Here is a 25,713-nt window from a genome sequence, read left to right as displayed (position 1 = left end):
TTGCCAGTGTGTCCTGCTGAGCTGATAGGGTTTTTGTGAGGAGAAATGTTGGTGACATAAGGCTGAAAGGGCTTTATGAGCCCACATGCACAGACAGGCCTGAGACTGTGCTTTTTTTTGGGGGGGTGTCTTTTGTCATTTTAGGGCTGCATATGGAGGTTCCCAGGCTAGGGGTCCAATCGGAGCTGTAGCCACAACATGGGATCTGAGCTTCATCTGCGACCTACACCATGGCTCATGGCAACACCGGATCCTTAACTCACTAAGCGAGGCCAGGGATCAAACCCTAGTCCTCATGGATGCTAGTCGGGTTCGTTAACCATTGAGCCACGATGGAACTCCAATACTGGATTGGAAGAGGAATTTTTAAAGGGTTCTCTATGCTGGAGCTTCTTATGTGTAAAAGGAAGAAAGAGCTTTCCTCTGGTTGCTGGAAGTGCTAAAACTGAAAAAAAAAAAGCAAGTATAAAACATACGAAGTGCTTAAATAAAGCTAAAGTACCTGCAGGGGGGCTGTCACCAGTTGAGTCTGTGAAAAAACACAAAACCATAACGTGAGCAAGGACTTTTGTCCGGAATTGACCTTTAAAATAGTCAAAAATATTGGCCAGCAAAGCAGTAATTTCTCTGTCCCCCGTGATCAGAGATAACTCTGATGCTACTTGGTGACGTTCAGACACCAAGTGTGGACAGGTGCAGTTTGATAGCGCTTGTGGAGGGCTGACCCTGGGGCTCCTATTTTCCTTGCTCCCTGCAGGCAGTGAGCCCTGCTCACAGCACGTCCTGATTCAGGCAATCACAGGGCCCAGATACTGCGTTTCTGGTGAATCTGAATTTTCCTTTCCTCTTAACTCTCCCTCTACCCTCTGCTGCCCCGCAGCCCCACCATTTTGCAAACGCTAATGGACTGCTTTGCCCTTACAAATTAACAGGAGATAATTTAATTAGATGGTGCCCCCATTATAGGAGTAAAGAGTAGCTCGGATCCACTTTCACCAGAGACCTGGCAATGGGCTGAAACATACTGAAGAGCCATACCTGTCGGTCTTCCTTTGGGACTGCCATCAATACCTACTCCAAGACAGAACAGAGAATACGAGATGATTCAGAGAGCTGCACAACGCACCGAAGGAGGTCAGGCATTTTTTTAAAAAAAGAATCAAACACATTCTAGTCTGGGCAGTTGAGTGGCGTGTTAAAGCCCATCAGTGCTGGCAGGAGACGGGCAGCCTGGGTCGGTGCCCGCTGGGTAGGAGCACACGCTGCCTCCCAGTCTCGAGATGGCTCGTCTCACTGCCGGAAGTGCTAACGGGAAGCTCTACCCGATAGTCTGTGACGGTCTGTGTGGGAAAGAATCTGGAAGAGAATGGCTGTGTGTACAGGTAAACGGCATCCCTCTGTCGCGCTGCAGAAATAATCACAACATTGCAAATCAACTCTAATTCAATCCAACTTTAAAAAACGGGGGGAAGAAAAGGAAAACAAACAGACCACATGGCATCTATTTGCTCTGGGACAGTTATGGGGCTGAAGGAACTTTAGAACAGAGCTGAGCGCTGTGCCTCACAGAGCACCTCGGGGCCCCGGCCTCTGTGTGATCTTGGTTCTGCCTCTGCTGCCTCGTCAATAAAATGAGGATGCTAATCTCTGCTTCGTCAGAGACTGTGATGATTAAACGCAACCGAGGATGTGCTGGTTCCAGCACAGGGCCTGGTGCGTGTTAAGCACGCTTGGGACACCAGCTGCCATTCCTATTGAGGGGAGACGGGACTGTCACCAACTCCATGGCCTGTCCATCCAGAATGGGGCTGCCTGGTGATACAAATCCTCTATTTAATCACAGCTTCTAAGGTGGGACCTTGAACATGTTATAGATGCAACAACTCAAGAAAAACTACCTCCTAGCCAAACAGACTTAAAAAGATGGCTTGAAGCCCACGCCCGCCCCCCGCCTTTTTTATTTTTTTTTTCTTTTTTAGGGCTGCACCTGTGGCATGTGGAAGTTTCCAGGCTAGGGGTCGAATCGGAGCTGCAGCTGCCAGCCTACACCACAGCCACAGTGATGCCAGATCCAAGCCTTGTCTGCAACCTACACTACAGCTCATGGCAATGCTGGATCCTTAACCCACGGAGGGAGCTCAGGGATCAAACCCGCATCCTCATGGACACTAGTCGGGTTCTTACCCTGATGAACCACAAGGGGAACTCCTCCCACGGGCTCCTTTCTGAGTCACTGCCTGCTGGCACCGGCATCTCCCTCCCCAGAGGCTGCTGGGGTGAGACTCTCTCTCGGACACCTGCTGTGTCCCACAGGGCTCACCCGAACAGATGACGCTGGCATCCTCGTGGTGCCCGCAGTTGTGGGAGAACCAGCCATTGTGCGGGCACTGCCACAGCTTGGTTTCATTCCCCGTGCACTTCACGTCGTCCAGTGTGATGTGGCCGGTGCCTCTGTCGAAGTAGCTCTGGGCTGGAGCCGACAAGGCCTCGCCACAGCCGAGCTGCCGGCACACCACCCGGCGTCCACCAGGTCCCAGCTGTCATCGCACACAGTGCCCCACGTGCCGCTGTAGAAGACCTCCACCCGGCCCTCACACCGGTGACTGCCGTTCCCCAGCCTCAGGGACGCGCCTGGGGACGGGACAACAGAGGCGCCTGAGCTGGGGTGCTGCCCCCAAGCCCTAGGACCTCCCGTCAGACATGGACGGTGCAACATTCTAACATCTTCCCGTAGCAGTTGCTGGTCTAGGGAGGGTGGCCCCACGTCCTGATTTGCCTGGGATGGTCCTGGTTTATGACTGACGTAGAGCAACTATTTTAGAATCCCCTTTTTAAACTCTCAAAAGTACCCTGACCGAAGGATAAGTGACAGGGTCACCCTAAGTGTTACCCACAGACAGCTCTAGGATGTTCCCATGACTTGCTGCCGAACCTAATCGTTCTGGCATTTTTTTTTTTTTCCTTTTTTAGGGCCACACCCACAGCATATGGAGGTTCCCAGGCTAGGGGTCGAAGTGGAGCTGTAGCCATTGGTCTACACCACAGCTCACAGCAATGCCAAATCCAAGCCCCATCGGCAACCTACACCACAGCTCACAGCAACGTCGGATCCTTAACCCACCGAGGGAGCCCCCAGAGATAGAATCTGCATGCTCATGGATACTAGTCAGGCTCCTAGTGGTAACCGGCTGAGCCACAACGGGAACTCCAACTGGATGGTTTCTGTACTGATGTCAGATGGAAGCAGGTGGGCTGGTGGTTGTCATTTGACAGGATTGGTTCTGGAAGGATGTGCCCTACTGCATCTCCCCTCCCTCGGAGAAGGAGGAGGCTGTCGTTTTGGGTCCTCCCTCTCCGCACACAAGATACGCGCCTCAGCCGCCCACCTCTTCAAGAGGGTGTCTTGGTGGAAGAAGAGGACAGGGAAGGTGGGCTCAGTGTCAGAGGGGAGTCACTCAGGATGCTGGTAATGCAGGTGGACCCTGCAGGTCAGCTTCAGAAAGCATCTCTCTCTTAAAGGGAAAGGACGCGGATTAGGTCTGGCTTCCCTCCAGGGACACGCTGGGATACCTACCGCTCCCCGCTGTGCCCTGCTGAACGGCGCTGTACAGAGCGTAGAACCCCGTGTTGGTGACCATGGGGTCGCTTCGGAACACTGTGGTCAGGATGTTTGAAGAGGAGTGGAAGGTGAGCTCTGCCCCAGCACAAAACCTGCCCATGGAGAGCGCGGCAGCCGGCCGTCCATCGAACACCTCAATGAAGTCGTAAGGGCACCCAGAGATGTCCTCCAACCTGAGGCGGGAAAGGCAGAGGTAAGCGCTCAGGGACCTCTGCAGAAACGCCTTACCTAAAAGCAAACTGTGTATCACATTCAGCCAGAAACTGCAGTCACCCGTCCCTCCTTCCAGCCGCATCTACTTGTGGACCGGACCCCCCAGGATACGCCTGGATCTGCCCTCCTGTCCTTCCCTACTGGGACTGGTCCAGGTCAGTGAGTCTCTCATCATGTGTGTTCAGGTTTATTTTAGCACCCCCCCCCCCGGTATCTCAGCTTTCAGCCTTTCCCACCAGCTTCATCTCCACCTTGAGTGACCCCAGGGTGTCCCGGACCCTGTTCAAACTCTGCCACCTCCTGGGGTGGTGACAAGCATCCATTAGGGGCTCCTTGAGGAAAACAAGACGCAGAGTGAGAGTGACGGCTGTAGAAGCTCCGAGGGCTCATCCCTCCAATGCCCCAAACCGTGCAATTCAAACCGAGTGTTTCTCTGGCATATTTCATCTAACCTGGATGATCCGAGGCGCTGCCTGCCCCTGGCATCTGATCTAAAGCTGTCTCTCCCCTCTTCATCTCTGCCTTGTTACCAAGAGTGTGTGTGTGTGTGTGTGTGTGTGTGTGTGTGTGTGTGTATTTGTTCGTAGCTCTTATTAGCTGATCACTAACTAAAGTTGTCCCAAGTTAACTGGTTTGAGTGCTGTCTCTCCATCTGGAATGCAAACTCCATAAGAAGAGTCCTTGTCTGTTTTCTCGGCACTAAATACATTTCTGGATCAATGGGCCCAATAAATATATGTTAAACATATGTCAGCAGTTATCCAACATGATAAAAGTGCATTTGCATTTAAACAATAGTTGGTAGCCTCTGACCCACTCCTTGTAAGTCAGTACTCACCGCATAATTCACACGCACACTGGGTACAATGACATTTGTGCACAAACCACTGAACTGGAAAACCTTTTAGTTGCAAAACACATCTGTTCCAATGAAATCAGAGCCAAGTGCCTCAAAATAACTCATTTTTAAATTAAGAGAAAGTGATAGCATTTGCGTGTAAGGTGGCAACAGTGTGGCAGTAACAAGTGACTCTGCGGTCTGAGAATCCATTTCATTTGAAAACAGAATGCTCTCTCCTTAGCAAGAATGAAATGGCATATTTGAAATATGAACATCATTTTTACTATTTGACTGTGAAGCAAATCTCCATAGAGGCTGAAATGAAATAGGAAAAAAACCAGAACAACCAAGCAAGCTTCAGTGGCAGTTTCTCGGTCTGAGCACCACTGACGTTTGGGGATGGGTCATTCTTCGCTATGGGGGGCTGTCTTGCAAACTTGTAGGACACTAAGCGGCACCCCCGGCCTTGACTCATTATATGACCATGGCGAACCCCCAAATGAGATGGTACAAAAGTCTCTAGACATAACCGAACGTCCCGGTGGGAGGTACTCTCATTCTCACAGAGAATGGTTCAGCAGAAACTCACAGAGCAAATAATCACTAACTTTAAGACCGAAGAAACAAAAACCAAATATCAACCAATCTAGACTTAAAAACATCAAAGCCCAGAAATCAGCAAGTTAAGTCAGCAATGCTGCCTCTAGGCAACACATTAAACACCTCCTTGCTTTGGGTGCTCTGACATTAGAGTGGGAAGTTTATGTCGGAAATATGAGCCTGAGATCACAAGGAGTGTGGGTCATTACAGCTGTTTGTGAAAACCATTTTCCAGGTGTGATAAAATGATACTCTGTGCCCCCCCCACATTAAACTAGGAAGTTCATAGATTTGAAATGCATGGCACCAAGTCTTTTCACATTGCTCTCAACAAATAAATGTGTGTGGAATGAATGAATGAATGAATGATACATACATAATGCTTCCTGATTTCAGTCTGTTGTCCCCATTCAAAAGCGAATTTCATCAGATCAAATGAACACTCCCCTGCCTCCTCATTACATTTGAAGGCTGCATTTAAACAGTCACATCCTGTTTTATTTTGGGGGGGGCACACAAGCAGCATGTGGAAGTACCCGGGCCAGGGATCAAACCTGCGCCACAGCAGTGATCTGAGCCACAGCAGTGGCAACACCGGATCCTTAACCACCAGGCCACCACCAGGGACGTCTACCTCTCACATCCTCGACTGCTGTGGCCAGTGAACACACATGGAAAGTGGCAGAGGTCGGGGACAGACTGTGTGATAATGTCAGGAAGAGTGACCCAGATGTAACCCAGGGTAGAAAGATGAAACCAGGATTAAACGTTATCAGAAAATAATATTTTCAAAAAAAGTTACTCCTGTGTATATGTGTGTATATGAACATACATGTATAAATATATGCCTGTAAATATGCATTAAAATAGGATGAATTCCTTTAAAAGTGAGTGATGGTTGGAGAAAGAAGTAGGAAGTACAATGCACACGATATAAGGGGTGAACAAACTGAGGCTCTTTTATCGGTAGAAAAAAAGTCTTGGTAGGAACAGGACAGAAGTTCTTGAAAGGAGGAAAAAACAGATTTTGTGTGTGTGTGCCTTTTGTCTTTTTAGGGCCACACGCACAGTGCATGGAGGTTCCCAGGCTAGGGGTCGGATCGGAGCTGCAGCTGCCCGCCTAAGCCACAGCAACTCGGGATCCGAGCCACATCTGTGACCTACACCACAGCTCACGGCGATGCCACTGAGCAAGGTCAGGGCTCGAACCCCTGTCCTCATGGATACCAGTCAGGTTTGTTAACCTCTGAGTCACGACGGGAACCCTGGAAACAGGTTTGTTCTGTGTAGCATCCGAGGGAAGAGAAGATCAGGAAGTGATAATGAAGAGGAAGAGATTTAAGCTCAGCTGGAGGAAGAATCTGTGTCCCAAAGGGAGCTGGCTGAGAGTGGGGGGGTGGTCTTCACGGGGGCTCCCAGCTAAGGCTCCCACGGCGGTGAGTGGCAGCGATGCTCCTGGAGTTTCTCCAGCGACACAGGAAGTGGAGCTCCATGACCATGACTCCCCAAGCTCAGGCGACAGACCAGTGTTCACACACAATGTGAAAGGATCTGTCACATGGTCTTGTGCTGAGTGCTTGTGTCCCCTTACAGCTCACCTCAACACAATGGGCTTAGGAGGCGGGGACTTAGGGACGTGACGGGGTTATGAGAGCACAGCCCTCAGGATGGGGTTAGAGCCCGTAGGAGGAGGCCTGGGAAAGCTGCTCCCCTCCACCTCTTGAGGTTACAGCAAAAGTCGGCCACCGGTGAACCAGGACGCAGGCCCTCGCCTGCTGCACCTGCTGGCATATGGATCTTGGGCTTCTGCCGTTTATTAAGCTACCCAGTCCACTACACTTTTGTTACAGCAGCTGAAATGACGCAGACGCTTGGACAGGCTATGCCATGGGGACAGCATGGACTCGAGTGCAAATGGCCTTTGAGGCAGAGAAGGACAAAGCTGCTTACTTCAGGCTGGGGATCGTCAGCTCTACGCGGAGCTCCTCTGCCATGCGAATCACCCAGACACACTCCACGTCAGTGGGGTAGTTCTTCGGATACCAGGGACTGGAGAAGGAGCCCGACACACTCGAAATGACGCCCCCACAAGAGTTACTTCCTCCTGTGAAAGCAGATAAAAGACACTTGGCTGGCTTCTTTGGTCATGCACCTTGTATTTTCCTGGGCACAGAATTCAGAATTTCAAGTTCAATGGTGAATCACAAAATGGGAAGGAACCTTGCTGGTGTAGACGCAGGTGTGGCTTGGCTGGAGTGGGAACGGTGCCCTCGAGAGGGAGTGAGGGAGGAGGAAAGATGTGTGAGTGGTGGGGAGGACCTTAAAACGGCAGGTGAGATACGATAAACGATATCACTTACATCTGGAATCTAATATAAGGCACAAATGAACCTTTCCACAGAAAAGAAAATCATGGATTGCAGAATAGACTTGCGGTTGCCAAGGGGGAGGGGGAGGGAGTGGGATGGACTGGGAATTTGGGGTTCATAGATGCAAACTCTTGCCTTTGGAATGGATAAGCAATGGGATCCTGCTGTGTAGCACTGGGAACTATGTCTAGTCACTTATGATGGAGCCTGATAATGTGAGAATATAGAATGTGTACATGTATGTGTAACTGGGTCACCATGCTGTACAGTAGAAAAAAAAAAACTGTATTGGGGAAATAACTATTAAAAATAATAATAATTTAAAAAAAAGAAAAAAAACTGCAGGTGAGACTGGAAATGGCTTGGACATGTGGGTGGCAGGTGTGGGGTGTCCAGCAAGACTTCACTAATGCCCTCCCCAGCTGCTTGTCACACAAACCAGCTCAAGTGAGGTGCAGATAATCCATCCACTTGTGAGGGCTCCATCCCACCAGTTCCTTCCCCTCGTGCAGCCAGGACAGCAGACGTCTATCTAGTCTGCTCTTATGAGTTATCCCTGCGACCCCATCCTTTACAGGTTATACTTTCAGTGGAAGAGAGTTACCTTGTGCGACAGGTGCTTGAGGAAAAGCAGCTGCAAAAATCAAAACCAAAGAAAATCAGGAAGGAGCTGAGCGTGACAAATTCGTCTCATACTTAATACATCATCTTATGCTTCGTACCTAAAATCGTCTTACACTTGGCACAAAGGGATGAAGCTGCTACTATCCTGAGATGCAGGTGTGACACACTCACCCCTCTCTTCTCCCTGATCTGAGATGCGCCTCCCCCCCCCTTTCAGGGATTCACCATGAAATCACAGCAAACACAGCCACATGATCTCTTTTCTCTTCTGTGCTGGGTGCCACCAACCTAAAGCTGTCCTGAGAGATCAGTCACCAAGTGTCATCCACAGTGAGCATAAAGGACATGCCACTGTGCCTGCGGAAATGCATGAGGTGCCAGAATGCAGAGGGACAAAGGCCAGGAAGCCCAGGGCTGCAGTGGGGAAAGGCGGGTGGGACAAGTTTTCCGGTGGAGTAGGGCGGGCCTCCCAGGGGCTCCAACGCCCCTTAATATCCTTCCTTCCTCCTTCCACTTGTCCTTTGGCTTTGATTGCTGGGTAGCACCTATTTTTGCATTCAAGATGTGTCCTTAATCCTCACTGTGTGGCAAGCCAAGGAGAGAACAGGTTATTACTATTATTTTTTCTCTTCTTGTCTTTTAGGGTCACACTGGCGGCATATGGAGGTTCCCAGGCTAGGGGTCTAATCAGAGCTACAGCTGCTGGCCTACACCACAGCCACAGCAACGCAGGATCCTTAACCCACTGAATGAGGCCAGGGATTGAACCCGCATCCTCATGGATGCTGGTCAGGTTTGTTAACCACTGAGCCACGACGGGAACTCTGAGAGCAGGGTTTAAAAGTCTGTTCACTGAAAGCTGGGACTTGGAGTTTTACGCTGAGTTGAGTGGGGAGGGAGGGGGTTTGAAGCAAAGGGGTCAGATCATTTGAGAATCTCTTTGTCCCCCATCTTTCTCCTCAGGCAACTCTGCTGCATGGCGAGGAGCAGAGAAGGGGAGGGACAGCACCCAGTGCCTGGCCCTTCTGGTCCTCTGCCAGGCAGTGCTGGACATCAGCAGAATGAACTGGTTCTAACCTCGAGTGTCACATAAGCAATTTCCTCTTGTTCACATGTCTGATGTACAGTATTTCCCTGTACAGACAACTAAATGGCCAGAGCTCTGTGTGTGTGTGTCTAGATAAAGATACATGTCTTGTCAAGAAGTGGTGGGAGTTCCCGTTGTGGCTCAGCGGGTTATGAGACCAACTAGGATCCATGAGGGTTCCATGAGTCATTCACTTTCCCAGTCAGCCACACATCCCTGCCTTGGGAAAAGGATATTATAGCAGAGAGAAAAAAGAGAAAAGCCTTCTGGGGTTCGAAACTCTGAGCTGCAAGAGGACCTGGACCCCGAGCTATCTGACAACCTGAAACCACATACTCACTGCTTCTCCTGCACCCTGGCTCCTGGTTACGAGACTCTTCTCTGGGGAAGAGGAAACACCAGAGGGAACCAAAGGGGGTTCCCTGCTTGTCAGTCTCTGAGAAAGGGTTCTGTGGGCCCTGCCTGCTCCAGGGCTGCTGTATAATCTGTGGGTCCCAGTGCAAAATGAAAACGTGGGCCCTCAGCCAGGGGTGGGGACATCAACCAATCCCCCTAACCATAGGTCCACCTCTGAAACCCAGAGAAGGGCAGCCTATGAGGGCGTGCGATGTCCTTGGAACCTGGCCTGGGGTAAAAGGCCCCCACCAAGTGTCCCTCCAAATGCACCACGGTGGTGCCAGCCCAGGTTAGGGACAGCTGCTAGTCACCTTGCTCGGCCTCCAAACACTGCAAGGTGCAATCCTGACCCTGACCTTTCCCATGCTCAGGCCCCTCCCCCTGAGGGCAGAGGGTGGCAGCTGTCACTGCATCAAGTTGGGAAGGAGGCAGGGTGGGGCCCAGGGCACCAGGGAACAGAGAGGCAGGTGATGAGACCCTGTCCTGGAGAGGCAGGTGGGTGCAGGAGACAGGACCACCCGTGCTCTGGCAGAGCTGGAATCTGGGGGGAGGGGGGTGTGTGTCACTGTCGCACACTGACTTTGAGGAGGTTACCTGGAGGTGTACCCCCCCTGACTCCTGCTGTGCTGGCTAAGCCAGGTGGTCCTCAGAGGAGCCCCAAATGGTTTCACTCCTCGCCCCCACTCTGCTTTTGACCAACCACTGGGAGAGTCCTGCGCTCAATGCATTTTTGTTTGCGTGCATGTTTTTCTCTGTAATCCTCATTCCAGCGAGGTAAACGTTTCCATCGTCTCTCACCAACCCTCTTCTCAGCCGCAGTGTTTGGGACCATCCGGCTTTGTCCCCTCCTGTCCTTTCCTGCTCTGCTTCCAGAACGGAGGAGAGTTTTGGGTCACGGTATTTGGGGAAAGTGATGCTTAGTTCATTGTCCAAGCCACTGGCTGCAAGCCGGACTCACATGTGGAGCTTTAATTATTACTGACGACTGGATGTGACCCCAGATGTTCTGGTGTGACTGGTCTTGGGTGCGGTTTGGGCATCGGGAATTTTAAAAGCTCTCTGGGTGATTCTAGTATCTAGGTCATTGTCCACCTGTGTCTGGGTCCAGAGAGAGGCTAGATTTCTTATTTACTTTGCAGAGATATTGGACATTCAGGGTCAGACCTACCTGGGGGTGTAGGAGTCACATCTGGAGCCCAGGGCCCAGCATCTGCAAGCATTAAAAAGGCGGTGTATTTAGCAAACCTAAGTTAAATGTAGGAAGATGAGTGGTAGCTTTCTAGTGTGGGCAGGTCTCAAGCAGGCATCACACAAGCAAGAACAGGGCATGTTTTGACCCTGGAGACACAGATCCAGACCCAAGAGAGGTTGCAGACAACAGGACCCGACAACTGTGTGGTCCTGGAGTGTGTGTCCAGAAGGGAGCCTGGCTCTCAGTATTCTCTGCCAGCCCAGCTGAAGGGACAGTCATCTGAATGACCACTGTCCTTAGCCTCCCTGGCTCTGTTCTGTGCACACCCTTCACCCATCACTGAGATGCTGAAAGATCTGCCCTGGGAGGAGAGGTACCTGAGCAGATGACGCCAGCATCCTCATGGTGACCACAATTGTGGTCTGACCAGCCAGAGCTTGGGCACTGGCCAAGGTGGCTCTCACTTCCAGAACACTGGATGTTGTCCAGGAGGATGTCGCCAGAACCCAGGCCGAAGTGGGCCTTCCCGAGGGCGGACACGGCCCGCCCGCACCCCAGGGGCCAGCACACGACCTCGGCTTCGTTCAGGTCCCACAGGTCGTCGCACACGGTGCCCCAGGCCCCCTGGTGCAGGACCTCCACACGTCCCGAGAACCTTCCTGAGCCGCCCACCAGCCTCAGCTCTGGTCCATCTTCTAAACAAAGGATTTTATTTTTGAGGTGTTTTTTTTTTTTTTGTCTTTTTAGAGTCACACCCACGGCATATGGAGGTTCTCAGGTTAGGGGTAGAATTGGAGCTGTAGCTGCTGGCCTATGCCACAGCCACAGCAATATCAGGTTTGAGCCGCATCTGTGATCTACACCACAGCTCATGGCAATGCCGGATCCTTAACTCACCGAGTAAGGTCAGGGATTGAACCTGTGTCCTCATGGATACTAGTCAGATTCGTTTCTACTGAACCATGACAGGGAACTCCGACTTTGGGGTTTTAAGTAGGAAGGACTTCTAGCTCCCATGTTCGTGGCTAAGGCACATCAATGCAGGAACAAAGCCTCAGGGCTGTCTTCATTTTGTAATAGGTTGGGCTTAAGAGTGAGACAGGGGCAGGTTTGGATCCCAGCTCTACTGCTCCCTAGTTGTTTAACCTTTGCCGAGTTACTTCATCTCTCTGGTCTCAGTTTCCCCATCTGTAAAATGGGATTCCAGAAGCATGTATCTCAGGGGGCTGTGGTGACAAGTCCACAAAAGCATGACTCTAAAGCATAGTGCTCAGCCCCAGCACATCTTGGGTCCTGCAGATCTTGGGGTGTGGTTCTCTGTGTTGCAAAGCTGGATTCCTGGGGAAACGGGTTCCCAGGTGCTTTTATGTACATGTCTTCCATAAGTGCTTGGAGAAGCGCAGATTCAGTCCCCTGAAGGCACTTGGCCACAGGGGTGCACTGGGCCATGAGGGTGTCTATGACTTCATAAAACCCAGAGGGAATGGCTGTCTCTGGGCTGATGCCCCAGCTGGAGAGACTCCAGGGTCAGGTTTCCCTCACTGTGTCCACAGGCTCTGCGCCACTGCCCTGCTGTCTGTGTCTCCAACATGCCCAACTTCTTCCTCCCTGAGAGCCTGTGCATTGCTACCCTCTCTGCCTGGAATGCCCCTTCAAGGTCACTTATCACCTGTCACCTCTCAGCGGGGCTGTCCATCCCCATTCAATCCAAAGAAGCACCTCCTCCACCCCAGACACTCCCTTCGACCTCAGCTGGCTCTGCAGTCCCAGCCCTACCACTGTCCCCAAATCATCATGTTTATTTACTTGTTTCTTGCATCTTGATCCCCCCCACATCCCCCCTACAGTAAACACCATGCGGGAAGGGCACGGTCCTGTGTCCCCGCACTTGCTGGGCCTGGCACATATTAGGAGCTCAGTAAACATCACAGGATGAGGGAGTTCCCGTCATGCCTCAGTGGTAATGAATCTGACTAGTATCCATGAGGACGCAGGTTCGATCCCTGGCCTCACTCAGTGGGTTAAGAATCTGGTGTTGCCATGAGCTGTGGTGTAGGTCACAGATGCAGCTTGGATCCTGCATTGCTGTGGCTGTGGTGTAGGCTGGTAGCTGTAGCTCTGATCCAATCCCTAGCCTGGGAAGCTCCATATACTGCAAGTGCGGCCATATATATATAACACACACACACACACACACACACACAGGATGAGTAAGTGATGATCTTGGGCCAATGAATGGTTTGGATTTCAATTGTTGGACCTTACTTAACCTCCCCAGGGCAAGATCTCAAACATAATTTTGAAGGTCAGATAGATAAGAAATTCTCTTACTCAGAAACAGACACCCTCTGAGCCTCAACATCCAACTGGGGAGTTGCTAGCTGAATTCCTGCTGATCTGAGTTACTGGGGCCCCACAATCAGCAGGTAAGTATGCCTTCTGGGTGCAAATTGAACCAGGCTCTGGAGTGAGGCGCTCTAGGGCCATGGCTTAAGGAGTCACCAAGCCTCTTATTTGGGTGAGTCTCAGGTTCAATGCTGGCAAGATGGGAAGTGAGCCCGGTGGTGGAGGGAAGAGAACTCTTGAAAGTTTGACGTTTAGATTTCAGCACCCTGGACAGTTCCCAGCGGTGGGCAGTGAGGATGGAGCCGTGGAGAGGAGAGGCCTGTCCCTTTACACATAGGCTGCCCATCACTGCTCTGTTTCAATTGCCCACGTGGCTCTCTTAGTGGGAAAATCCAGCAGTGATGCAGCAGAGCTTCTGGAGCTAAGTGTACAGCGCTCTTACAACTGAATTCCAGCCCTCTGCTAACAGCAGGGGGCGGGGGGGGTCCCCTTAGATTAAAAAACTCTTCTGTCTTTCCAAGGTCAAAAACCTACTTGAAGCTTCCTACCTGAGCCGCCTGCGCCCTGAGGAACCGCGGTGAACAGCGCATAGAAGCCAGCGCTGGTGATCACAGCGTCACTTCGGAATACCACCGTCAAGATGTTGGAGGAGGAGAAAAACATCACAGCTACTGAAGCACAGAACTTCCCCATGGACAGCGCGGCAATCCTGGGGCCATCGAAGATTTCAACTGAGTCGTAGGGGCATCCGAGGTTATCCTCCAGCCTGGGGAAGCCGTGTGGAGGGTTAGAGCTTCCTAGATCTCAGAGCTTACAAATCAGGCCCGTTGCAGGATGACATGCTTGGATTAGACTTTAAATTGCAGGAGTTCCCATTGTGGCTCAGTGGTAACGAACCTGACTAGGATCCATGAGGATGCTGGTTTGATCCCTGGCCTTGCTCAGAGGGTCAGGGATCCTGCATTGCCGTGAGCTGCAGTGTAGGTCACAGACGCAGCTCGGATCTGGGTTGTGGTGTAGCCTGGTGGCTACAGCTCCGTCCGATTCAGCCCCTAGCCTGGGAACTTCCATATGCAGCATGTGTGGCCCTAAAAAGCAAACAAACAGAAAAACTGCATATTAATATATAAAATGCCAATTAACTTTTTCAGATGCTTAATTATCAGAGCTCTTATTGTCTTTGAGGAATGTGTGAGGTTTATGGGTACAACTTAATAATGGACATTTAAAAATCATAGTAATTGTGGCCAATCACAACTTACATGGAAGATTAGGAAATGCAAATACACACTGCAAGTACATTTTTTTTTTCTTTTTAGGGCCGCACCTGCGGCCCATGGAAGTTTCCAGGCTAGGGGTCGAATCAGAGCTGTAGCTGCTGGCCTAGACCACAGCCACAGGAACTCGGGATCCTACATCACAGCTCATGGCAATGCTGGATCCCCGACCCACTGAGCAAGGCCAGGGATCAAAGCCAAGTCCTCCTGGCTACTAGTCAGACTCCTTTCCACTCTGCCACAATGGGAACTCCTGCAAATAAATTCTTAACAGTAAAAATCACCGTGATGATCAGCATATAACCAACATCACAACCAGATTTCCTACCTCTGTGTTTCATGGTATTTTGCATACCCAAATTCTTGGGGAGAAAAAAAAAAACCTTGCCTTTAAAAGAAAAGTCGTGTTGTCAGATAGAAGAGTATCTGCACTTGGGTGACCAGGCAGAGGGATGTGCACGGGGGCTGACTTTGAAGGAATGGATAACTGATGACGTAACAGGCTCCAAAGGTGGGGGTTCAAGGTTCTCACTCCACCGTGGGCTGTGTCCTTAGGGTTTTAGTCAAATAAGGACAACATGTGTCTAGGGCATTCTTTTCCTGGGGCATGTCTGAAGCCATGGACCCAGCAACAATTGAGAGCATGCCGAAGGTGGATTTTCATAGCCTCTCACAGTACTGCCGCACTTGTAGCATGATGCATGTCACGTGCAGGGAGGAGGGCTTTGCACAGACGCTGCCTACAGAATCGTGCGCTGCTGAAGGGCTGGGCCTTCGATATCCTGCTGACCCAGAAGATTCCCCTGGGGCTGGTTAGTTACCTCCCTGAGCCTCTGCTTCCTTGTCTCTAATTGGGATGGCAAGGACATGTATCACATGTGACACCGGAGTGTGACAAAGCATCCAGAATACATGGTACAGAGCCTGGGCACACTCAACGGTGAAGAATCCCAGCTATAATGTTATGTTCTGAAGATTCTACTCTCTTTATGTCAGAGGTGAGGCAGTGACCCTCCCGTCTCCGTTCACTCTCTGGCTACATTTCAAGGATGCGGAGCCCTAGGTTGGCGTAGTTGGCTGTTGCGTGCGTACGTATGGAAAGCCTCTTAATGCTTGCTTAAAATTTAGATTAAGGAAAAGAAAGCCTAAGAGGATAAATATTGCTACCCACCATGAGAGCAGAGCTGATAAGGAGAATTTTTGTCATATTTTTGGAAAAACATCAAGAGAAAAATCATCATAGTAACGTTAAGTCAAAGATGTTAATACCCGCTTACTGGAAAGAATTGTGTGTTCTGCTGGTGTCACCCCCAAATGCTTCCCCCTAAAAGAAATCTCATTATTATGATTTCCCAAGCCAAGTATTCATTTAGGTGGACTCTTCTCTTTAAAAAGCTGTTTTCTTACTTTAGGGTTGGAATCATGAGTTCTATGCGGAATTTCTTATCCACATGGATCTCCCAAACACACTGTATGTCTGTCGGGTAGTTTTCTGGGTACAGTGGACTGGAAAATGCCCCCGAGAGACCAGAAATGACCCCTCCACAAGAGCGACTTCCTCCTGAAACAACAGGAAAAAGGATGTCAGGGGTGTTCCCGTCACATCACGTGTGTTCCCCCGTAATGACTGGTGCCCACCCGGAGGCCTGGTGGGGTCAGGCTGCAGTCTGCCTGGGTGGGCACACAGACCTTCAGCCTCAGCGTCTCCTCGGAAGGAGATTCCAGTCAATCCAGTTCTAGATGGGTCAGAAAGTCCTGATGGGGGAGCACCTGGCCTTCCCCCCCCGCCCCCCGCCCCGATGAAGCAAATATTCTATCTGTCCTGAGCACTCTCTCCTCCGACTCTGTAAAGTGGAAGGATTCTTGTTTTCTGGGAAAGAGGCAGGGCAGACTGACACGAGAGTTGGGGAAAGAGAGTCAAAGAGGCAGAGGCTGTACATGCGGGGGAAGGCGTGGGTTTGAGGAGGTTCCGGGAAAAGAGGCTCTGGAACCGCTTGCAGGGCTGAGAAACTGCAGACAGAGGGAATGCGGGCGGTCGGGACAGTTTGGGGGAGCTTATGGCTGGGCCCTCCTCTTAACCACCTTTTCATCACTTTTTCTGGGTAGATGGCATTTCCTGCAACTCAATATCTACTGAGACTAGAACTTACAGGTTTTGGATTTATAAGAATGAAACAAGTGAAATCCAATTCTTCCATACTGTTTGTCATTAATATAAATAGATATAAATTTACATACACATCATAGATGTTTAAAGCAGCACGCCACACGAAAAAGTAGAAAACTTAAAATTATCAAATTATTTCAGGGGAAATTTTAAAACACAGTATATATACATATTATGTATATGTATGTGTATATATATATACTTTTTTTTTTTCTTTTTACAGCCACACCTGGGGCATATGAAAGTTCCCAGGCTAGTGGTTAAATCGGAGCTATAGCCGCTGGCCTACACCACAGTCACAGCAGCGTGGGATCCAAGCTGTGCCTGCGACCTACACCACAGTTCACAGCAATGCTGGATCCTTAACCCATTGAGCGGGGCCAGGGATTGAACGTGAGTCCTCATAGATACCCGTTAGGTTTGTTACCACTGAGCCATAAGAAGACATGGTATATTTTATTGACCTTGTGCTCAAATTATGAAGATGCTTAATTTTCTTCTCTGTTCTCCCCTGACCGCCTTGCAACACTCCCAGAATCCCACAGGTTCCTGGTCTTTCGCGGGATGGGAGGTGGGAAGCGGTGCAGGGTCATCCCAGAGGGCTGTGTTTATAGGTTGTGGCAACTGGGCCTCGTCAGACTGACACCAGAGCCCCTGGGGGCTGGGTTCCCTGAGGCCTTCACACGTGGCAGAGGGTAACTAGTGCGGGTGCCCACTGCAGGACTGCGCCCAGAAGAGGCAGGCTGAGAATGGCCAGGTGGACTGAGCCACATTTTCTTCAAGTCCCCGTCACCCTCCTGCCCCCTCTGACCCAGACAGATCCACGCACCCCCTTCCCAGCCTGCTCCTTTGGTTGAAAGAAAGGTTGGCATTTACAGGCCTTGGAAGTATTAATGCCACATGCCCCAGCAATGCTGCAGTGGGGACAGAGGGACTCCTCCCGATGACGCCCAGCTGCCATGTCTTCTCGTGGGATGGGGCACACCACCTGGCATCTATTAGGATGGTTCTCATGGCATGGAGTTACCATTTCAATTTAAAACAGTGGCTACCTGCTACATGATCCTGAGAAGCAGTGGAAAGACCTAGAAGGGAAAAAAAGAAAGATAATGATGACATGGGGAGGGGGTGGAAATAGTCTCATCTACAAGTTAGCAAAACCTAAAGGATTTCTTGAGAAGTATTGATGCACTTAGTGAAACGAAGAAAAGACTGAAGGTGCCGAGTGAATATTCTCTACGGTCCTTCGGCAGGTTAAAGAGAGGCGGCCACAGATTCGTGGGCGTGTCTCTTGTCATAGGTGGGGTCTAGTTCCCCTCCCTTGAACCTGGGAGGACTCTGTGACAGCCTGGAGCACAAAGCACAAGCGAACCAGGCTTCCTAGAGACGGGAAGTGGAAGCTGCCAGTTGTTTAAGGCACGGTGTCACTTTTGCCTCATTCTGCTGCTCAAACCAAAAAAATCATGTCTTATTTTTCTGGTCTTTGGTTTTAATTACAGATGAATATCACTGAATCACTAAGTCATAAAATCTTTGAAAACAGGCAAGATTCCAAAGAGTATGTACTCCGGGGTCAGACTGATCAGTGTCAAAATCCGGTTCCACCATTAACTTGCTGAGTGATCCTAGGCAAGTTACTTACCCTTTCTGTGTCTCTTAATTACTCTTTTGTAAAATATACAATGCCTTTTTTTGCAAGGTTGTCCTGAAGATCAGTAATAATCTGAGCTAAATAGCCCCCCATCTTTGTGTTAGTTTTGCCTGGTCTTTACATAGCAGAGACCATGACCAGGTGGGTAAATGAGACTGAAGGTCAATGACAGCCTGAGTCCAAATCCCCCGGCTCACCTTGGGCACATTACTTTCCATTTCTCAGTTTACCGCTCTGGAAAATGGAAGTAATTAAAGTACTTGACCTCAAGAGGTTACCGTGGGGATTAAATGAGTTCTAGATGCAAAGGGCTCAGTTCTAGATGCTTTCAGTGCCTGAGAGCATTTGCAAGTATATGATGTTGCTGTTATTATAAAGTTGCCTGGACTAGAAGAAAATATAGACATACCTGGAGGTGTGGGAGGAGGCAGGTCGTCTGCATCTGAATGAATAAAGAAAGGCAACAGGTCACTCTCTTTAGTGACTCTAGAGTGGGAGGATGTGGGGTAACAAGGGTACAGGTAGGGGGTGAAGGGGAGAGAACCATGGGCTTTTGGGGCACAGGATCAGACCCCTGCTTCCTGGGCAATCCAGGCCTCCTCTGGGTCCTTGGCCCTGCAGGGTGGGGTACGGCAGCTGGTACACTGCCCCATGGTCACCAGGGCTGGACCACCCATGGCCCCTCTTACACAAGATCACCTGGACTACAGATTCCAGAGCCTCATCCCAAACCTAGTAAAGATGCAGATTCTAGAGCCTCATCCCAAACCTAGTTCATTGAGATCTCTTGGGGGAGGGCCCTGGATTCTGCACTCTGATGCCCCAGGGTCAGGAGGGGATGCTGGTGCACACAAACACTAGAGACCTTCTGTGTGCCACCTTGAGCTGCTGGGGCAGGGGTGTGCCTGAGTCTGGGGCCTGGCTCAGCATAGCCGCTGGAGGGTTGATGGCAGATTTAGTGAACAGATGGATGGATGAAAGTGTCCTCAGCCACAAAATCTGAAATTACTGCCTGGCGGGGGAGGGGGATACCTGAGCAGATGACGCCCGCGTCCTCGTGGTGGCCGCAGTTGTGCTCTGACCAGCCCGTGTGGGCGCACTGGCCCAGGTGCCGCTCTACCCCTGCGCACTGCAGGTTGTCCAGGAGGATGTCGCCAAAGCCCGGGCCGAAGTAGGCCTTCCCGAGGGCGGACACAGCCCGCCCGCACCCCAGCTGCCGGCACACGACCTCGGCTTCGTTCAGGTCCCACAGGTCGTCGCACACGGTGCCCCAGGCCCCCTGGTGCAGGACCTCCACGCGTCCTGAGCAGCGTCCTGAGCCGCCCACCAGCCGCAGCTCCAGCTGGTCCCCTATGGACAGAGATGGGGTGTGTGAGTCCCCAGCAGATCTGCCCGAGGTGCTCCAGCACCAGGCCTCAGAGGCCAGCAGGATGGAGGAACGTGCTATGTTTTGAGTCTTCAGGCTTGTCCCTCGAGTTCTAGTGTGTTTCTGGGTTGCATGCAGTTGTGGGGTCTTCAGCCAGTATAATTTTATTTCACTAGTACTGACTGATTGCCTTTCATGTTAGGCACTGATGATTCAGCTATAAACCAAAGAGATAAGCCTCCCGCCTCAGGGAGCCCAGAGTCTATTTATTGGCGAAATACAGATACTAATGTAATATACGCTTCTACTAACACACCACCAGTATAATGCAGCGAAGAGAAAAAACAGGACCCTCTGAAGAGAATAATGGAGGCGGGGGAGCTGGAAGACTCCTCTTAAAGCAGTGAGAAGGAGCCAGTCAGCAGAGGTGCTGGGGGAAGACCTCTGAGGCAGAGGGGAAAGCTTCTGCAAAAAGACCCTGAAATGTCATTTCAAAATGGCTTAAAGACTTAAAACATAAGACAAGACAGCATAAAACTCCAAGAAGAGAACATAGGCCAAACATTTTCGGACATCAACCGTACAAATGTTTTCTTAGGTCAGTCTCCCAAGGCAACAGGAATAAAAGCAAAAATAAACCAATGGGACCTAATCAAACCTACAAGCTTTTGCACAGCAAAGGAAACCATAAAAAAAACCAAAAAGACAACCTATAGAATGGGAGAAAATAGTTTCAAATGATACAACTGACAAGGGCTTAATCTCTAAAATATACAAACAACTTATACATCTCAACAGCAAAAAAACCAACAACCCAATTGAAAAATGGGCAAAGACCTGAATAGACATTTCTCCAAAGGAGATATACAGATGGCTAATGGGCACATGAAAAAATGCTCAACATCACTGATTTTTAGAGAAATGCAAATCAAAACTACTGTGAGGGGAGTTTCCATTGTGGCTAAGTGGTTAACGAACCCGACTAGGATCCATGAGGACATGGGTTTGATCCCTGGCCTCACTCAGGGGGTTAAGGATCCGGTGTTGCCATGAGCTATGGTGTAGGTTGCAGACACGGCTCAGATCCCGAGTTGCTGTAGCTGTGGTGTAGGCCTTCGGCTACAACTCCGATTGGATCCCTAGCCTGGGAACCTCCATATGCCACTGGAGTGGCCCTAAAAAGACAAAAAAAAAAAAAAAAAAAACCCAAAACTACTACGAGGTACCACCTCACACCTGTCAGAATGGCCATCATTAACAAGTCAACAAATAACAAATGTTGCAGAGGGTGTGGAGAAAAGGGAACCCTCCTACACTGTTGGTGGGAATGTAAATTGGTACAAACACTATGGAAAACAGTATGGAGGTACCTCAGAAAACTAAATACGGAACTACCATATGACCCAGCAATCCCACTCTTGGGCATATATCCAGATAAAATTTTCATTGAAGAAGATACATGCACCCGTATGTTCACTGCAGCACTATTCACAATCGCCAAGACAGATGTCCATTGACAGATGAATGGATTAAGAAGATGTGGTATATATACACAATGGAATACTACTCAGCCATAAAAAAGCATGACATAATGTCCTTGGCAGCAACATAGATGGAACTAGAGACTCTCATACTAAGTGAAGTAAGTCAGAAAGAGAATATAAGTAATATATCTTGAATCTAATATAAGTCACAAATGAACCTTTCCACAGAAAAGAAACTCATGGACTTGGAGAACAGACTTGTGATTGCCAAGGGGGAGGAGGAGGGAGTGGGATGGACTGGGAATCTGGGGTTAACAGATGCAAACTTTTGCATTTGGAATAGATAAGCGATGAGATCCTGCTGTAGAGCACAGGGAATATCCAGTCACTTGTGATGGAACATGACAGGGACTATTGCGAGAAAAAGAATATATATGTGTTTGTGTGTGTGTGTGTGTGTGTGTATACACACACATACATAGATATATATATGTGTGACTGGGTCACTCTGCTGTATAGTAGAAATTGACAGAATACTAAATCAACTATAATGGAAAAAATAAAAATCATAAAATAAAAAACAGAAATTCCCCTTCACTCCTGCAGGTATGTATCTCTAACACACACACACACACACACACACACACACACACATATCGTCACCATCACATGTAAAAATATCAGATGTTGTCATTCTGAGTAATACTTCCCAATGGCATCTCAATGACATGAAAAATCTTGGCAGTTTAGACAGAGAATGAACTTACAGCCCAACCAAAAAAGTCGAGAACAGCTGATATTTAAGTTCCATCCAAAAAAGTGTGACCTACCTGGACTGTTAATAAGTGATTCTTCAGCATCTGTATATAGAGAGAATAAAGACATTGGTCTTTTTCTGAAATCCTGACTTTCACTACTAAGGCAAAGATTTTTACTGCACGCATGTGTTTATAAATCTGATATGGGAAAAAACAAGCCCCTGTGAATACCATAGTACTGGGAGAACTGGACGCAGCTATGGACATAAAAGGGAGCTTTCCTCTGGTTACTGATTTGTGACTGCATCATGAGAACATGCCCAGGCCGAAGGGCACCTTTGGGCTGGTAGGACCTAGATTTCCGATTTCGCAGCACTGGGGGTATCTCAGATGTGGACGGTCATATTCCAGAACATCGAAACTGGGGAAGAGCAAGCACCCTATGAGGCTGTCACTGGGCTGGATGTGCCACATTTAAGACACCACAAAGCAAGCAGATCCATGAGCCAGTGCGCCTGCCAACAAATGTTTTAAAATATGTGCTTCCGGAGTTCCCATCGTGGCGCAGTGGTTAACGAATCCGACTAGGAACCATGAGGTTGCGGGTTCGGTCCCTGCCCTTGCTCAGTGGGTTAACAATCCGGCGTTGCCGTGAGCTGTGGTGTAGGTTGCAGACACGGCTCGGATCCTGCGTTGCTGTAGCTCTGGCGTAGGCCGGTGGCTACAGCTCCGATTCAACCCCTAGCCTGGGAACCTCCATATGCCGCGGGAGCGGCCCAAGAAATAGCAACAACAACAACAACAACAACAACAAAAGACAAAAAGACAAAAGACAAAAAAAAATAATAATAAAATAAATAAAATATGTGCTTCCGGAGTTCCCGTCGTGGCGCAGTGGTTAACGAATCCGACTAGGAACCATGAGGTTGCGGGTTCGGTCCCTGCCCTTGCTCAGTGGGTTAACGATCCGGTGTTGCCGTGAGCTGTGGTGTAGGTTGCAGACGCGGCTCGGATCCCGCTTTGCTGTGGCTCTGGCGTAGGCCGGTGGCTACAGCTCCGATTCAACCCCTAGCCTGGGAACCTCCATATGCCGCGGGAGCGGCCCAAGAAATAGCAACAACAACAACAACAACAACAAAAGACAAAAGACAAAAAATAAAATAAAATAAAATAAAATAAAATATGTGCTTCCCATCAAAAGCCCCAGGCAGCCAGTACGGATGGTACAATCGAGCTGCAAGTCTATGGAACAAGGGCCACTGGGAGTTGCGGTCACCCATTCTCTCAAATCTCACCAGGTATCACAGCTGTTAGTTTACTAGAGTCATCTCGTTATTGGAAAGCCTTGCTAAGAGACCTCCCAGAGGTGAATAACTTACTCTTAACTTGCTAACTGTTTACACATGAATAAATCCAAAACATTAAAAAAAAAAAATCTATCACAGGGCAACTATACGTAGCCAGTTTGGTTTACTGCTTTCTTTGGTGTTAGGACTGGGCAAGGGAAATGGCAGTAAAAATCTCCAACTATGCAGTCCCTTGTCAGGCACTGGGCAGGTGCTTCACAAAAGCCAGCCTGGCTCCTTTGAGCCGTCCTGTCCTGCTGGGAGGCACTTCCTCTCCTCATGTTACAGATGAAGGCACTGAGGCTCCATGAGGTTAAGTGCTGCCCAGGGCTGCCCAAGTCTTATCTCCAGCTCTGAGATTCAGACTCAAGAATGTCCAGCTCTGACATCTTCCTTCGCTTCACTACATCGGCTGCCCCTTTCCATGAAAGATCTTGAGAAAACACCTTTAAAATTCCCATAAATATACATGTTTTTGCCCATGTCTGTATTCAGTAAAGCACACCTATCTTTACTCCCAAACTGGAAAATCCGAAGGTTTTATTCTGGGCATCAGTTAAAATCTTATGTATTTAACCCCCTTAGATAAGGCAAAGACCAAATGCTACTTATCTGAGGATCCTGGCTACCTTTGACCCTGGCTGACCCTGAGCTCCAGCAGGGTGGTCCTGGGGCACTTTGGGATGGGCGATGACTCTTGGAAGGGGGAGAGGATACCTGAGCAGATGACGCCCGCGTCCTCGTGGTGGCCGCAGTTGTGCTCTGACCAGCCCGTGTGGGCGCACTGGCCCAGGTGCCGCTCCACCCCTGCGCACTGCAGGTTGTCCAGGAGGATGTCGCCAAAGCCCGGGCCGAAGTAGGCCTTCCCGAGGGCGGACACGGCCCGCCCGCACCCCAGCTGCCGGCACACGACCTCGGCTTCGTTCAGGTCCCACAGGTCGTCGCACACGGTGCCCCAGGCCCCCTGGTGCAGGACCTCCACGCGTCCTGAGCAGCGTCCTGAGCCGCCCACCAGCCGCAGCTCCAGCTGGTGCCCTACGGACAGAGACCTGGTGACTGTGGCCTCTGGGCCCACAGCTCACTCCCCTGGAGCTGGCTGAGCTCCTCACCCGTTAAGGATGGGGAACTTGGTAAAAGGTCAGTCAACTAGTCAACCTCCTAGTTGGAAGCTAAGTCATGAATCTGGTCCAAATGACATTTAGCCAAAAATGGCCATTAAATGAATGACTATTGGGCCACAAGCGTATGCCAATCTGTGTTGGCTAAGTGCAGACAAACACAGATAACTTGCACAGCAATCTGTGATTTTCTGACGTGCTTTCGTGTGTGTTGTGTGTGTGTGTGTCCAGCTTCGCCTTTATGATAACTCAGGAAAAGAAGCAGAAGAGCAGCATTGTTGTAATTTTATCTATGTGGAAACTGACCATTGGAGAAGCAAAGTGATTCACCCCAAACCCCACCTCGGGTAAGGAGCAGCTCCCAAGTCAGTTCTCCTGACTCCAAAGTCCACCAATTTTTCTTTTTCTCTCTGCTATTCTACCTCACTCCCTCGAAAATGGCTCTGGGACTCTGCTCATTTTGAAAAGGTCTGTTGGTGATGCAGATGAGAGGTTAACTATGATCAGCACAGGCCACATAAAGAAAAGGCAGGACCCCACCAGAAGGCGCTTGTACATTCTCCAGGCTTTGATGACGCTGCAAGGCATTGAGAAAATGGACTCTGCTCACCCTGGCTTGCTAGAGTCCAAAGTTCCCAAGAGTCCTAAAAGGCCCTGGGAAGTCTGCATGGGGTCCACTGGACCACTGCAAGTAAATGAACCCCTTGCGGTTGGTCCAGCTTCTGCCCATGAAGCACGTACAGATACAGGTACAAATGCAGGGTCAGGAATGACCGCATCCCGCGGCTTACCTGGTCTTGCTGTCACCATCTGGGGTGTTGCCGTGGGGATTGCTGTGGACACAAGGAGACACCCTTACATAAAAAGGGAGGATGTGGACGAGTTGAGATGGGGGCATCTGAGATCAGTCCCCACTAAGTGCCCAAATTCTGCCTGATTCATTCTTCCTCTGACAAGTGACTTCTGAAATGAAGCTGTCTTTACATGTGGGTCTTGATGTTTCTCAGGTATAGAGAACACAACGGAGATAACATTCCATTCCTTTGCCCAGTTGCTGGACATGTGGCATCTAAACCGGGCCACTGTGTGCTAAGCTGCCTTCACAACGAGCATCCTTCAGGGAAAACAGCCACTTCCTCTGCATGCCTCTGCCTTTTTGTTGTCTTTGGTAAATGTGCAGTGTCTGATTAGGTTTCACCGACTTTGATAAAAACCAGGAATTAGGACACCAAATTGACAAGGATCAAGTTGGAGTGACC

The 25,713-nt window shown here is 49.8% G+C and overlaps 1 protein-coding gene across 1 annotated transcript in view; it reads right to left on the bottom strand.

Annotated features, from left to right (window-relative positions):
* LOC100519221 (deleted in malignant brain tumors 1 protein) overlaps positions 1–25,713 on the bottom strand; it is an 89,034-nt gene that overhangs the window by 29,551 nt on the left and 33,770 nt on the right. Inside the window, 11 exon segments of the mRNA XM_021073717.1 lie at positions 1,039–1,071; positions 2,321–2,518; positions 2,521–2,688; positions 6,338–6,361; positions 11,319–11,636; positions 13,836–14,053; positions 15,972–16,125; positions 18,792–18,824; positions 19,415–19,770; positions 23,966–24,371; positions 25,246–25,287. Coding sequence (XP_020929376.1) covers positions 1,039–1,071; positions 2,321–2,518; positions 2,521–2,688; positions 6,338–6,361; positions 11,319–11,636; positions 13,836–14,053; positions 15,972–16,125; positions 18,792–18,824; positions 19,415–19,770; positions 23,966–24,371; positions 25,246–25,287 — 1,950 coding nt within the window.

This window comes from Sus scrofa, chromosome 14 (assembly GCF_000003025.6).
Source record: "Sus scrofa isolate TJ Tabasco breed Duroc chromosome 14, Sscrofa11.1, whole genome shotgun sequence".
In the NCBI taxonomy this organism is placed as follows: Eukaryota; Metazoa; Chordata; class Mammalia; order Artiodactyla; family Suidae; genus Sus; species Sus scrofa.
Note: the sequence above shows the minus strand (reverse complement) of the source record. Positions and strands in the feature narration are given on the sequence as shown.